Genomic DNA, 15023 nt, shown 5'->3' with positions numbered 1-15023 from the left:
AGATAGGACCAACTTCTGGGTTAGAATGTTAGGACTGAGTTTCCTTGGGGACCTTGGGGTAGACAAGGCACTGCTCTTGTATGTATCAGTTGGTTTCAACCTTTAGCCTTCTTTTGAGCTCAACTCCTTTTCGTGAGAGAACCTTATTCTGTATTGACAAAACCACTTGAGAAGGAGACCATCTTCATCTTTGACCTTTCACCCTAGCCAAATGAGTTCAATGACATTGCATAGCTTGATTCATGGTTCTCTGTTAATATGTTAAAGGGAGTGATTGATAGGATTGCATGTGTAGATTAAATAAATAAAATTCCTTCACCATGCATCATAGAACTAAAAACAAGGACCTTGATTCTAACTACTCTATTCAGCATGTTTTAGGTTCTGAGACCCCATTTTCACACCTCTCTTCCATACTTTGTTCCTGATCGTTTGCTTGAGGGCAAGCAAAGACTAAGTTTGGGGGAGTTGATATGTCTATATTTTGTCTCTCCCTAGCATATATTGATCATGCATTTAGCTAGGATAACTCATTGTTTTGCATCATTTTCTAGTCTTTTCTATACACTTTGCATGTCTAGGTAGTTCTTGCATCATCCTTGCATACATTGTGCATTTCGGAGTATTTCAGGTATCTAAGAGACGTCAAGAACGCATCACTCGACCCATCCGCTGCACAACACTCCCGGAATCCTCTCTCGAGCCAATCTCACAACACTCCCGGAACCCTCTCTCGAGCCAATCTCACAACACTCCCAGAACCGTCTCTCGAGCCAATCTCACAACACTCCTGGAACCATCTCTCGAGCCACCCCGTTCGAGCCGTTCCACTCGAATGGGATTTAGCTTTTGATGTCTTCATCAAAGTTGTAAGGAATTGAGTCATCTTTCCAACTCCGTTTATTTCAAGCCAATCAGAAGTGTGGTTTAAAAGTTATCATCGTTTTTGTGGATGCGTATACTCCCAGCTCGAGCCAAAACCACTCTGGATCGAGCCAACACCACTCTGGGTCGAGCCAACACCACTCTGGTTCGAGCCAACACCCCCTGCACTCCACCCAGTCGACCTCGCTCGATCCAGCCTCACCACGCATCACTCGACCTCACTCGAACCATCTGGATCGAGCCACTGGACGCACACCGACTCGTTCGCACATGTCAGGAAGACGTTCCGTCTTACACACTTCAGGAGATTCCCAAACCAACTTTTCACCTTGTCGTTTTAAGTTTTAGGGATTTACATGTTTTTACTATAAATACGTTTTGTTAAGTCTTGGCTGAAGACATCTTTTTATCTCGTTTTCTTTTCTAAGATTTACCTAGCCACCAAAAACGTTCTCTGATCTTGTCATCCAGATAGCTTTGATTTTATTGAGTTTTTGCATTTGATTTCTTCTACGAAGTTGGTCACCTCATTTTTTATCTATCTCATGATGCTTGATTCAATGTTCTCCAAGTTTGTAACTTTGGTGATGATTTACAGATCCGAGTAGTGTGGTAGTTCTAGAGGATGGGATAGATTAGGTGGAGGATCTTAGTATGTAGGGTGTTTAAGCTTGATTTATATGATACCCTTCTGGACTAGAGTTAGAAATACTAGTTTCTCTCTGATCAATTGGAACTAGGTCTTAGACACTTCCATACCCAAAACGTGTTTGATGAAATGTCTGACCAACTAGTGCAAGAGACTTATGTTCCTAGCCTAAGAGATTAGTTGTCTAGGATGTTTGTTGACGTGAATGAACTGGTTCGTCATGCCTGCTTAATCATGTTTCTCTAGCGAGAGCTAGGTTTGGAAGTGTTTGAGTATGAGTAGGTTGTGCCAAGAGATTGGATTAGCTAAGCCGTGATGTTTATTGTTTAGGGATAGTTTGCTTGTGGCATGTTAAACACTCTATAAACTAGGATACTCTACCGACATCAATTACTCCCATCCTTAGGACTTCTATCTTTCTGATTTTTATTGCATTACTGAGACTGTTTCGGTTCTTGCTGTTTAGTTCACGCTTAGACTCGTTTCTGCTTTTACTCATTTTTACTTCTTGTCATACATTTTTGTTTCTAGTTTGGTAACTCATTTCCGTTTAGCATTCTGATCATTCTAGGGTTGTTAGACAAACACTCTTTTTCAATTGGCTTGACTTGTGATTGCTTGATTGCATCTTGATTGCTAGTAACATCTCATTTGGATTGACACCTTAAGTACTACAACACATAAGGTTAATTGAGACCTACTAGGAGATACAAAAATCCTAGTATCAAGAGAGGGGATTGTGAAAGTGTCGGTAGCCACCGTTTCGTGGAGCCGGGGCCATAATGCCAATCTTCAGTAATCCTTTGGTGTGGCTAGAGACTAGAACTGGAGGTCCCGAAAGCTTTGAGCTTTGATGAACAGAATTCTTTGAGGACTTAAACCGGACCAGGTTTTGCAGTTGATAATAATTGACCCGAGACAGGGGTATCGATAGGAGATGTAGTTTATGTCGTACATTCTTACATCCATCAAAACTAAAGAAACTTGAAATCGAGATTAGTCGAAGTTTAGAATTTTTGCACCTGGGTTTATTGGTTGAAGGCTTTGCGTTTGAAAAGCTTAACGGCCGATAGATGAGACAAGGCCCACCCGAATAAAACCTAGTTTCACAAACAGAGACCAGGGAGAGAGGTGAATGTGGCGGCTGACCGTAAAAGGTAGAGAGCTTTGCGGGGCAGAGAGCACCTCCGTTGAGTGACAGATCGAAAGGATTAGCCGGTGGTCATGGTTTGATTCAAGGTTGGAAACTAGGTCCACTGGGGAGAACCCTAGATTCACAACCGCTTGCCAAAATGAGGACTGAATGAGATGTATGCGCGAGCCTGTCGCAGAGATTTACGATGCAAGAATCTTCTCCTGTGCTTGAGGGATCAGCGGAACTAGACAGTTGCCGTGAATTGAATCAATTTTGGAAACTAGGTCCACTGGAGTGGTATAGTGGAGCTTCTCCGGTGAAAGATAGATCAGCGGGAGCGTACACTTGTTGGGTTTTGGATTGGGGACAGAGGCGAAAGGAGTCAGAAAAGGGTTAAGAAAAAATAAAAAAATAGGGAAAAAACTTGCAAAAGAGAACATTAAGATAAGTAGATCGAAAATAATAAAAAGGTGAGTCATTAAAATCCCGATGTCGACGAGCAACAGCTACACCAACGTTGGAAGGCTTGGTTAAATGGAGCTCCTTCAAAATCGTGTCTAGGAGAGTGTTTTTTTCTTTTTTCTATTTCCTACTTGAATGAATTCCCAATACTCATCTTCATATATTAAACATATAATGGAACCAAACCGATCCGGAATTATTTGACAAGTAAATCAATGTGCGTGTGGACCCCAGAGAGGAAAATTAAGTACAATTACGGCTGCTCTTGGTGTTACCGATCAGTTTTTTTTTTTTCTTTTTTAAATCAATAAATCGATAAAATCTGATTTATAGCCAATTCTTACTATACGGAATACATAATTTATTGAAATCGAATTCCGGTAAAATTGGTCGCATAGATAGTGTGTTACTGAGTTTTTTACATTTGGTTATTATGACTGCTACAGTTTGTGAGTTTCCATATCTGCTCTCATGCCATGAATTTTATTCTATAATCGGTGAGTTCTTCTACGAAATTTGAACGGTCTGTTTATTAACGATATAGAAATTTCTTTTTGGCTATATTTGTCTATGAAAAATATAGAAATTGTCTATCGTATTGTTTTTTTTTTCATGACGAGAGTTGTTGATGATTTTTTGAGTTTCCTCATTATTCTACTTGACGTTAATTATCATGAATGATTGGTGAAGAGAGGAAAAATGATTTTTGGTGTGAAGTTGTGGGTGCATGTGGTTGTAATCGATACTTGTGTTGTGAAATGATGAAAAAATAAATGGTGGAAGAAGTAATTCAACCAAGTGTCAATAGCTCAACTGATAATAAAAATTCGGTATTTAGAGATCGTCAGTTCAATTGGCATTTGGAAAGACACCATATAAAGTATTCTGGCTCTAGATCCCATAACTTTTTCGCTATAAAAAAATATGATTTGTTAACTGTGTAAATTGTAACTGATTTCGGTTCCTACACTTAGTTATTCGAATGCATGATAGTTGTGAGGGTTTGATTGTTGAGTATCATTGATAATTATACTAAGTTTAAATCTCATGCATCATTGATCATTAAAAAAAAGGGTAAGTTGCTTGTTATACATAAGACCAGGAAACTTAACTTAACAATCCAAATTTAAAAATTTGTATCGGTTAAATTGCTTTAAATACGTCTAACTATATCAGATATAAATCTTTTAGAAACTTTTGAAATATTAATAATATTATAAATATTTAAATTTATAAAGTTTAAAATATCACGAAACGAGGTTATATGTCATGACGTATTTGGATCGACATTAATAAAAATTAAAAATATCATTAATTCAGTGCTAAAAAAAAAATAAAACATCATTTTATTATTTTGTTAACACCATCGATAGTATAATGTTGACATATCAAATTAAATAATTCAATTATGATATGTAAAATAATATTATCCTAGACAAGTGTTTTTATTCAAGTGGTTAACAGTTCGAGAAAAAGCGAGTAGACCACTATTACTCACCTCTATTGTCTTCTCACCAAATTCGATTCGAACCCGGTCCTTGCGTATAATTTGTAATGTTGTCAAAAAAAAGTGGTGAATAGTTCATCTATGTGACATTTTCCATCGGAGTTCGATTTCATCAAATCGCGTTATCTCGTGTAGTAGAAATTGACTATGAATTGAAAAATCTTATTATATATTATTATCAGTATTCAAAAAAGCGGTCTAGGCGGCCGCCTAGGCGTCTTCTGAGCGCCTAGCGCCTACACGGCGCCTAGACCGCTTAGACCGCCTAAAATCACATAAGATTATTTTAATGTATATTTTTTATTTTTAACTACATATATTTAAATTTTTAAGTTTTATATTCATATACATATTTATAAATGTTTATATGTTATTAATCAAAATTAAATAAATATATTTTTACAATTTTAGTTTATGATTTATTATTATTTATTTCTTCTAACATATATTTTTACATAATTTTACATATAATATCATATATATAATGTTCGTATTGTAAACGCCTAAACCGCCTAAAAACGCCTAAAATCTCGACTAGGCGCTAGGTGCTAGATCACCGCCCACATACCGTCTAACGCTTTTTTAAACATTGATTATTAGTGTTTTTCAGGCCATAATCTGTCACAATTCAATATATATGATTTGATTATAAGAGTTAGAGATGTATTTGAAGTGTTTATAAAACGAAAATACCAGTTTTTGTTTTGTTTAGAATTTAGTTTCAGGGCTTACATGACATACGGGAGAAAAGGCACAAGGAGACATGAAAATATATCAAGCGTTCACATCACCATTATAACTTTTAAGAGTTAGAGATGTATTTGAAGTGTTTATAAAACGAATATACCAGTTTTTGTTTTGTTTAGAATTTAGTTTCAGGGCTTACATGACATACGGGAGAAAAGGTACAAGGAGTCATGAAAATATATCAAGCGTTCACATCACCATTATAACTTTTGGTCATATATGTATAATTACTTTTGTAGCCGTGCGACGACGACCAAGAAGACCTTAAAGATTTCATTGATAAGATTTTTATTATATGCCACCGATTATAAGTCTCGTGTTGATGGTAATACTGTGACACTCTCATAGTGTTCCGTGATTTTTGTGATTCCATATTCTCTGTACATATATAAATTATCTACACATAGCTTCACAATGCAATGATCCCTCGTTAACACCTTCACAATGCATAGATCATTACTATGTATTCCTTCCGAAAACAAGTCTTAGATCACCTCCAACAATAAGAGATCCATTTGAGTTTAATAAAATTCAAATTTTTAGTAATTTATTAATTAAAAAAATTGACCAAAACAAAAGAAAAGAAGGGTTTCTTGGCGAGGTTCTAAAATATCTAAAACAAGATAGGGTTCTTTACTTTTTCTTTCCTCAGTTATGTTTTCCTATTATTTTTAAATTTTTTCATCTTAAGAATCCCTTTCACCGTTGGAGTTGTTCTTATGATTCGATTTAGTAAGATATTAATTAATCAAATGAAAGTTTTCAAAAGTTTCAGAATAAGATTTTAGTAAACCTGGCACACTTGAGTTCAAGATCCAAAACCATCAGGAGATATAAAGTGATAAAACATCAATCATTCATATTTATCTAAAAAGAAACATCAATTATTCATGAAACTCTCTGTTCACCCCTACAACTTGACGTCAACAGTGAAAAATAAAAAAAACTTGACGGCAACAATTATTTTTGCCAATATATACAGTATATATATATATATATATCTTTACTATCTATATCTAGTCACCGACGACCCAAGCAGACCACACAAAAAAAAATATCAACAACATTTTCCTCATACATGTTATATAAGTAACTTTTCTATCGCTATGATAATAACATTGTGATTAACCACCAAGCACATACACATTAGACCCACAAAGAATCACTATATACATAATTTCTATCGATATGTGGATCGTTTTCTCGAGTTTTATTCTGTTCTTCACCATCATCATCACAAGTTCTCTTACAAAAATAACAACATCGGCCTCTTCGCCAGCTCTTGATCCAGATGAATGTATGAGAATAATCGCCCATTTTGTAAAATTCTTACAAAACACAGATACATAATAATCCGTATATATATTTTATATACAATCTCCAAGGTTTTTTTTTTAGTATTATATATATATTAACGCAGTGAATGCGCTAAAGGAGATAGCTACTACACTTGGAATCACGAGACGATTGAACCTAAGCAATGGATACCCTTGTCCTAAAGGAAAACTGATGACCACACCAGAAATTGAGTCTGTTTCGGGGATGAACAACACCATCGTTTGTGATTGTAGCTTCAACAAAAACGCCACATGTCATATTACAGAATTGTGAGTGTTATAATTCTTCTGTATTCTCTTCGTTTTATCTTTTTCTTTTTATCTCTTATTAATTTTCATTTACTTTTTTTTGCTGCATTATTAAACAAATACAGAACTCTCAGAACTATGAGTCTTCGTGGGAAACTTCCGCCTCAGTTGGTCAAGCTTCAATATCTCCAGACAATGTAAGTTTGGATTTATACGATTAATGGATGTTTTCCTATTTGCAAGACATAGTTATATATTAGGAGAAAATTGATTTTCCTAAAAAAAAAATAGGGAACCTAAATGTTAATGGTTTTTGTCAATTTTGAAAAAAAAAATATAAAATCTATACATGACTTGATTTTTGATTAATTTGAAAAAAAACTCATAAATAACACGAAAAAAAATTTTGTTCCAAATTTATCATATCATGTTTAAAGTTCTAAACATAGCATCATGTTTTAAGTTTAAAGTTTTGAAATTAAACCTTAAACGCTAAACAATAAACTCTATTTCTTAAAAGTTATACCCTAAATGTAAATAGTCAACTCAAATCTAAATATATTTTTAAAAAAAATAATGTAATTATATTAATTAATGCTATTTTTGAAAGATAGGAACGGGTATATGTTATAATTGTCCATAAAAATTGTTTTAGTATTTGAAGGTATTTGTTTTTTTTTTCCATTTTTAACCAAGCTTAGCATAGACAAGTTTTTTACGTTGGCTTTTTTACTTAACAGCTTTCTTCTAGTTTGTATAATTATGAATAAATTATGCCTTACAAAAAGCTTTATTTTTAAAGTAAAGCAACCGATTACCAGTAAGTTATGACTTTAGGTGACTTCAAGGTGACAGTCTGAAATTTTGCCTAAGAGTTTACATTTAAAGTACAAAAACGTACAAAACAAAATAAAAAATTACAGTTAAAACGATACTACTAGTTTAAAAAACGTATGAAGTTGTACATGCTGTAAGAGTTTTTGTCAGCAGTTTTGATTTTATTTTAATTAAAAAACAGTATAATTTAATATTCAATCTTCTATACATGAAAAGAATAAACATATATGAAATATATTTAGATATATATTCCAAATATATGATATTATTATATTTATATATTCATTAAAATTTCGTATAAAACAATCACAATTTATACCTTCATGAATTTGATAATCAATAGTTAATTACGGTGATTCATAATTAACTACCAAAAATCTTTGAATAGATTTTAAAACTAATCGACAAAAAAAAACTCCACAATTTCGCTTATAAGTTAAATAGTTACACTTTTGGAGAAAATAAATCAAAACAATCGACTATACCAATATTTTAGGCTTATAAATACTCACAATACTCCAAATATAAATGGAGAGATCAACAGAACTGTGATCAACGAGAGTGATGGGCAAATATTCTAGCTCGTTTTTGTTCTTGTTTGCAGAAGGTTGACCCGAAACTACCTTTCGGGTACAATCCCGATGGAGTGGGGTTCAATGCCACACCTTACGAAAATGTTAGCTCCTCCTCTCTTCTTTCTTCCCGATGTTTCTTTATCTTCATGTTTTGCATGCCTGTACGTATTTTGATTTTGATTTTTTTATTTTCTCCCAGCTCGCTCGCCGCTAATCAGTTGTCTGGGAAGTTACCACCTGAGTTGCAAAATCTCAAGAATCTGACGTTTTTGTACGTCTCTAATAGTTCCTCATCTGTATGGTGCCTTTTAATTACATCTAACGCATTAGAGTAAAAAATTTCAGAGCGGTTGAAGCCAACAATTTCTCTGGTCCGATTCCTGATGAGCTTGGTAATTTGACCAAACTAATAAAACTGTAAGATCCCCTATGCATCTTAACCATTTGTGAAAAAAGCAGAATATATATATATAGTCAAACCTCTATAAATTAATAAACACTATAAATTAATAAATTTTGTTAGTCCCAAGTCGGGCCAGTGTAAAAAATAACAAAATTTGATAAGATAATAAGATAATATTTTTTCTGAAATCCCCATGTAAAATATGGTCCCAATAATATCATAAATTAATAATCATGTAAATTTACATATATATAATTTATGTAAAGAAAAAAAATATAATGTATGTTTCTCCTAAAGCTCATATCTACAAAACAACTATTATGTTGTATTTTCAAAATATAATGATATAAAATCTTTTGTAACATGTCATAAATATAGCTACATTTTTTAAAGTTTTCAATTTTTAGATATCCATCATTTACATTTCGATAGTTTGATTGACTATTAAAATACAACAATCTATATTATTATTCATAAATTTAATTTTATGTATGTCATGTGTATAGGTGAATTTGTCTATTGTATTTGTAATTTATTGTTAATAATGTTTTCTAAATATTAAAAATTCAATTTCAATACCATAAAATTTTGAATATCCGAAATTTTTGTTAAAATTGTCTCAATTCATAATTTTTAAAATTTAAACTATTAAAATATATCTATAAATTAATAATTATTAATTTATAGATAAATTAATATCACTATAAGTTAATAAAATATCTTGGTCCCAACATTATTAATTTATAGAGGTTTTACTGTATAGTCTTTGTTTTTTGGAAAAATACAGTTTTGATCCTTTTGTGAAACCGTGTTTTGCAGGGAACTTGCGTCCAATCAATTTACTGGAAGCCTTCCTACCTCTTTCGCTAAACTAGTCAACCTTGAGAGATTGTAAGTTGTTGCTCTATACTTAATTATGAAAGTTTTCAAAAGGCTTGCGTTTTTAAGTGGAAATGCTCTTCTTTAATTAGACTTGTAGATGATTAACACATGAATAGATGTTGATTAGGATTTTTGCTTTGAGAGTGTTCCTCACTTTAGGTATGCATGGTTTGTTTCTTTGTAGTGTGAATTGATTTGACACTTGCGAAAGGCTTACTTAAGGATGTGAAGAGATAGTCCAGAAAACATATTAATACAAGTCTAAGAAAATAAGTTTAACAAAGCTCTAAACTAGTTTTGTTTGTTTTCATTATGCAGTACGATATTTGACAATAACTTTACTGGCACCATCCCAGAATATATCGGCAACTGGTCTCGGCTTCAAAGGCTGTAAGATTGTCCATCATCACTATTTCTAATTAGTCTCTTAATTCTAACTTGTGTTGTCGGTTATAACTTACAGAGATATATACGCAAGTGGACTGAAAGGACCTATTCCTGATGCAGTCGCCCGCCTAGAAAATCTTACTCAACTGTAATGAACTATTTTCAATATAGATTACCAAAACGAAAATTGAAACTAGACTGACGTTTCGAGCAATATATATGCAGGAGCATTAGTGATACGACTGGGATAAACTCGTTTCCAAAACTCTCTAACAAACTCAAAAATCTGTATGTATTTACCTATGAAGCTTTATGTGTCTCATCTTGAGGCTTGATTTCATCTGAGCGAGTATGTTAAACTTAAACTCCTCCGTTACAGGGTTTTGAGGAATGTGAATTTGTCTGGTCCAATTCCTCCTTACATATGGAAATTGACAACTCTTCAGATTCTGTAAGTTTCTTGATTACATTAATTTGAAACATATCAAAACTAGCTTCTTTTTTGGTGAGAAGTGTGCATAGGACTAAGTGTGTAGGACTAAGTGTGTATAGTGTACATTAAAACTTGCGGATTAGATTTGCGTAGGACTAAGTGTGTATAGTGTACATTTTATTTCGGTAAGAAGTGTGCATAGTACACTGTGTAGTGTGTACATTTGTATGTGGCATCGATAGAAAAAGATGTTGTTAGAGTGATAGGCAAGTATGAGAAAAATATATTTATGAATGTTTGCAAAATCTATAAATAAGCAAATTCATTTATTATTATTATATACGTGGTTTGCTGCAGTGATTTATCGTTTAACAAATTGACTGGTGAAATTCAACTACAAAACCTTCCAAAAAAGACGTAAGTGTTATAATCTTTGTCTTTGGAGGCCTTTTAATGTGAACACGTACAACAGAACTACTCTGTATAATTTACTTACCGTTTAACATGTTCTTTTAGCTATTTGACTGGCAATTTGCTTTCTGGAAACATTGAATCTGGTGCTTTGAGCAACAGCAAATCTTATATGTACGTTTCAGGCCTTAACTTGTTTTGTATGTATGGCTTGAGAATTTTTCTGCCATGTATGTCAACTAATATATCTTCTTGTCGGTTTTTCTATGTTTGGTGAATCTTCACAGCGATCTCTCTTATAACAATTTCTCATGGTCGTCTAACTGCCAGGAGAGGTACGTGAATGAAATTATGGTAGAAACTATAGTGTTTTCTGTATATTTGTTTATGCTCTCACTTTCTGTTGAATGATCAGTAGCATTAACAAATACCGAAGCTCATATTTGAAGAACAATTTGTAAGTACACTCTTCTGCTCTGTTTTGCTACAAGAACAAATCAAGCTTAACAACATCTTACTTTCATATATGGCAATAATTAAATAGTATTTTGAGATGCCTAATTATTTTGATCGCCTTGTCATACAGAACTGGGATTCTTCCATGCGCGGCTCCAATCCAATGCAACAAATGTAAGTTTGTACTGAGCCGTTCTGATTTATATCTCTCTAACATGCATTAGTTTTTTACTACTGATGGTGATACTTATTATCGATTGTAGATCAGCGATCACTACATATAAATTGTGGTGGAGAAAATGTAACTATTACAAACTCCTTTGGTAAAACTACTTACCAAACTGATAACAGTCGTCAAACCACCTCTGCATCAAATCAGCACTTCGGAAACTGGGGAGTCAGTAACACAGGTGACTTTACCGATGATGGAAGTGATGATGATGTGTACTCCATTTCAAATACTTCAACACTATATGGAGATTATCCTCATGATCTTTATAAGACTGCACGTCGATCTGCTCTCTCTCTCGTTTATTATGCGTTTTGCTTGGAAAATGGAGCCTACGATGTGAAACTCCATTTTATGGAGCTTCAGTTTTTAAACAGAGAACTATACACTCATGTCGGTAGGCGCATATTTGATGTCTATGTTCAGGTAAAACGCAAACATATACTGCATATATAATTGCACTTTTTGTAATCATATTTGAAAATAATTAAGGTGCATGGAATTGGAAGTCACATTATTTTATATTATCTCACTTGTTAGGATGTATTGGTTTTGAAAGACTTTAACATCAAAGAGGAGGCGAACGACACTCTTAAGCCTGTTGTTAAAAGTATGAATGTCAATGTGACAGATCATATGTTAGAGATTCGGTTTTATTGGGCAGGGAAAGGGACAACCCTTATTCCTGGAAGAGGAAATTATGGTCCCCTTATCTCTGCTATTTCCTTGTGTCATCACAGTAAGTAGCCTTCTCCTCAGCTCGTCAAACTTCAGTTTGCTTAACAATCAATTATCTGCTTCAGTGAACTTACTTTAGTATTCATCATTTAAAATTTCAGGTCTGGAGCCACGTTGTGGAGGTCCAAAAAACAAAACAAAAAAATCCTTAAAAAAAAAATCTTTCTATAATTGATAACAAAAAAAAAAACATATTTACACTTTTGTTGTGTCTCATTTTGCAGCGGAGAAAATAAAACATCCCATGAATTACCTCCTAATTATGGGGGTTTTGGGTGCCTTGGTAGCAATTCTCTTGGCTTTGGGAATATATGCTAGGAGAAGATGGATTAGACACAATAAAAAGAAAGAAAGAGGTATATATGAAACCATTTCTTGTACAACACCGATTCGTATTAGCATTAGCATTAGTAATGTTTTTCGGTTGTGAACGTGATCACACAGATCTGAGAGCCGAGAGTCTACAAACGGTTTGCTTTACTTGGAGGCAACTACAAGCTGCAACAAACAATTTTGATGAAGCCAACAAACTCGGAGAAGGAGGTTTCGGATCTGTATTCAAAGTATGCTAAATGATCACAGACCAAGTTCTTCTCAAACCGTAGGCACATACGTGAGAGAATATGGCATTAGTAGGTGGGTTACTGATATGAGAAACTTATATATTGCAGGGAGAACTGTCGGATGGAACTATGATAGCAGTCAAGCAACTTTCTTCTAAGTCATGCCAAGGAAACCGCGAATTTGTGAATGAGATAGGAATGATCTCAGGTCTGAATCATCCAAACCTTGTCAAGCTTTATGGTTGCTGTGTCGACAAGGATCAATTGCTGCTCGTGTATGAGTACATGGAAAATAACTCTCTTGCTCTTGCCTTGTTTGGTAATTTAATTTAAATGCATGCATGTTTCTCAATATTACATGTTTAAATCAAGCGTCAATGTTATTATATGTAATGTGGTGTAATATCACTTTGGTTAACATCCATTTCCAGGAAAGGGTTCCCTGAAACTGGACTGGAAAGCAAGACAAAAAATCTGTGTTGGAATCGCAAGAGGTCTTGCATTCCTCCACGAAGGATCGACGATGAGGATGGTTCACCGTGACATAAAAACAACTAATGTGCTTCTAGACGCTGACCTTAATGCAAAGATATCTGATTTTGGGTTGGCTAGGCTCCATGAATCAGAAGACCGTCACATTAGCACCAAAATTGCAGGAACCATGTAAGTACATATAGAAGTAGAACGTAAAACTAAAACCGCATCATGGCTTAAGAAACCTCATTCTTGGTTTCTCTAATGCTGCAGCGGATATATGGCTCCTGAATATGCATTATGGGGTCAACTGACAGATAAAGCAGACGTGTACAGCTTCGGTGTTGTGGCAATAGAAATTGTTAGTGGAAAAAATAATGCAAAACAGAAGGGAAGTGTTGATCACGTCTCGCTTATCAATTGGGTAACAATGGAGCTTTTCTTTCTCTTTAGGCCATTCTGTATATCTGTTTCCATAAGTTAACTTTAACCCCTTTTTGTTATATCAAATCACAGGCACTGACGCTGCAACAGACAGGGGATATAATGGAGATCATAGATTCAAAGCTCGAAGGTGAGTTCAACAGCGATGAAGCCGTAAGAATGATCAAAGTTGCTCTCACTTGCACAAACTCATCTCCTTCCTTGAGGCCAGCAATGTCAGATGCTGTTAAAATGCTCCAGGGAGAGATCGAAATACCAAAGGTTATGTCAGATCCTGGTTTATATGGAGAAAACTGGAGCATGTCAAAGCTGAGTGACTTTGATACACATGGTAGCTCGAGCACGTCTGGTCTGACCGACAATACAACAACAACAACAATAAAATCCTCTGTTTCTGATCTCTACCCATTATACCCGCAATCCGTGATCCAAACTCCAACCGTAGAATAACCATATATCCTCGTCTCTGAAAAATCAAAAGCTGTGCACGTTACCTTTTTCCCTATTACTTTATGAGAGGCTTGTGAGGTTATATTCCTAAAGTTATAGTTATATCACTAAATTTGTCTGGAACTGTACTATAAGCTAACATTAATGTACGTCCAAAAGCACATGTATGTATCTCTTATGAATGTTTGTCAAACTCAAATCAAATATTTTTATGGAAGTCTCTTTGTTCGCACTTTGGTTGAACATTTCTTACGAACTCATTTCCATTACAAATTGGATTGACTCGGATGACATAAAATGGAACATTGATTGGATTAACTATATGAATATGGTCATTTAACCAAATCTAGAGTTTATTTTTTACATAAGTGACCCTGCAGAAACAAATTTCTTCATTAAATATATCTATCATTTTTTCTAAACATTTTACTATTGAAAAAAATAAAAATTCGAGTAGGGAAACGATCAGTTACAGTTAGAGTGAAGGAGGCAGAGAGAATGATCAAATCCTAGAGTGTACGGGTAATGACTTGCATTTCAAGCCATCGTCTTTGTCTTATAATTATGTTGTTCTGAATAAGATCAAGATCAAAGGGACCGAAACCTCTGATACCACAATGTTAGAAAAAGATAGTAGAACAGAGATCTCTAATACTTCCAAAAAAAAAAAACAGAGGCCTTTGAACAGAGAAGAGGTGTGTAACAGAGAACAATAATACTTTTGTTGAATGCTATTTTATTGTCTGATTTTTCTCAGATGATTAGGAATG

General features: G+C 34.2%; 1 protein-coding gene across 1 annotated transcript; it reads left to right on the top strand.

Moving 5' to 3' along the window:
• The first annotated feature begins 6422 nt into the window (after positions 1 to 6422).
• Positions 6423 to 14482, top strand: LOC104741558 (putative LRR receptor-like serine/threonine-protein kinase At1g29720). The gene is made up of 25 exons (XM_087484773.1): positions 6423 to 6682; positions 6806 to 6992; positions 7097 to 7168; positions 8413 to 8484; positions 8583 to 8654; positions 8729 to 8800; positions 9606 to 9677; positions 9987 to 10058; positions 10132 to 10203; positions 10281 to 10343; positions 10435 to 10506; positions 10846 to 10905; positions 11005 to 11073; positions 11187 to 11234; positions 11315 to 11356; positions 11486 to 11529; positions 11619 to 12010; positions 12125 to 12323; positions 12424 to 12444; positions 12547 to 12678; positions 12767 to 12885; positions 12994 to 13204; positions 13317 to 13548; positions 13633 to 13783; positions 13876 to 14482. The coding sequence occupies exons 1-25, from the start codon at positions 6574 to 6576 to the stop codon at positions 14251 to 14253; spliced, it is 3033 nt and encodes a 1010-aa protein (XP_087340899.1). The 5' UTR covers positions 6423 to 6573; the 3' UTR covers positions 14254 to 14482.
• Positions 14483 to 15023: the final 541 nt, after the last annotated feature.

This window comes from Camelina sativa, chromosome 14, assembly GCF_030686135.1.
Source record: "Camelina sativa cultivar CO46 ecotype springtype chromosome 14, ASM3068613v1".
Classification (NCBI taxonomy): domain Eukaryota; kingdom Viridiplantae; phylum Streptophyta; class Magnoliopsida; order Brassicales; family Brassicaceae; genus Camelina; species Camelina sativa.
The sequence above is the reverse complement of the archived record's forward strand: the minus strand, read 5'-3'. Positions and strand labels throughout refer to the sequence as shown.

Excerpts from the sequence above, each read along its gene's own strand:
- LOC104741558 (XM_087484773.1), top strand. The coding sequence starts at position 6,574 with ATGTGGATCGTTTTCTCGAGTTTTATTCTGTTCTTCACCATCATCATC. Across the intron at positions 8,485-8,582 it reads ATGCCACACCTTACGAAAAT|CTCGCTCGCCGCTAATCAGT; the intron begins GTTAGCTCCTCC and ends ATTTTCTCCCAG. Across the intron at positions 10,507-10,845 it reads TTGACAACTCTTCAGATTCT|TGATTTATCGTTTAACAAAT; the intron begins GTAAGTTTCTTG and ends GGTTTGCTGCAG.